Source organism: Propithecus coquereli, unplaced genomic scaffold, assembly GCF_000956105.1.
Source record: "Propithecus coquereli isolate 6110/MARCELLA unplaced genomic scaffold, Pcoq_1.0 Scaffold519, whole genome shotgun sequence".
Lineage (NCBI taxonomy): Eukaryota > Metazoa > Chordata > Mammalia > Primates > Indriidae > Propithecus > Propithecus coquereli.
This window is the reverse complement of record NW_012151052.1, coordinates 102,417-103,370: the sequence shown is the minus strand read 5'-3', so window position 1 is coordinate 103,370 and position 954 is coordinate 102,417. Positions and strand designations below refer to the sequence as shown.

The 954-nt window shown below is 36.6% G+C and overlaps 1 protein-coding gene across 1 annotated transcript in view; it reads left to right on the top strand.

Moving 5' to 3' along the window:
* ANAPC1 (anaphase promoting complex subunit 1) overlaps positions 1 to 954 on the top strand; it is a 158,631-nt gene that overhangs the window by 81,325 nt on the left and 76,352 nt on the right. Inside the window, exon 16 of the mRNA XM_012656759.1 lies at positions 562 to 740. Within this exon, the coding sequence (XP_012512213.1) occupies positions 562 to 740 (179 nt within the window). The remainder of the gene's footprint in view (positions 1 to 561; positions 741 to 954) is intronic.

Here is a 954-nt window from a genome sequence, read left to right as displayed (position 1 = left end):
CCCGGCCGTTAAGGAATATTTTTATACTTGTGTCCTGGTGCACATGTGCTCAAGTTTCTGTATGGCTGTTGATGGACCAAAGGGGTACAAACCAACTGTTTTCCAAAGTGATTGTATGTTCATACTGCCGTCAGCTATGGATAAGAATTACTGTTGCTCTACCTAGTTGCTGGCACTTGCTATTGACTGACTTTAATATTTGTCAAGTGAGTATGAAATTATATTTCCTAGTGGTTTTAATTTGCATTTTCCTGATCACTTATTAGGTAGAGCATCTTTTCATATGTTTATTGACCATTTATGTTTCCTCATGTGGGAAGTGTCTTTTTTCCTTTGTGTTTTTCCCATTGGAGTGTTTGTCTTTGTTTCTTTAGGTTTTAAGGAGTTCTTTTAAATAGGCCTTTTGTATTAACCCCTGATGTCAAGACATTAGTCTGGTAATAAGATGAATAAAATGAATTTCTTTCTTGTAAGGATAGATATTTACTAACTTTAGTCAGAGGATAATTGGGATAGTGACAAGTCTAAATTAAAATTTTTCTCCCTTCCTTTCACCATAAGGATTCACTTTAAGAGATTTGGAAACTCTTCCCTTTGGGATTGCTCTTCCTATCAGAGATGCAATTTATCATTGTCGTGAGCAGCCTGCTTCAGACTGGCCAGAAGCTGTCTGTCTCTTGATTGGACGTCAGGATCTTTCCAAGCAGGCCTGTGAAGGAAACTTACCCAGAGGAAAATCTGTGAGTATGAACAGAAAGTTCAAAGTAGTTTTAGCTTCAAATAAAATCAAAGTAGAAATGTTCGTCTTCATTTCCTTTGTCTTTTGCAAGTGTATATATCAGTTTTATATTGTATGTCAGAAATTGGACACATCTTGTTAGTTGTAAATTGAACATGGGAACAGGAGATTCATGAATGCTTTGCCTTGCCTGGACCTTTCTTTGCCTTGAATCA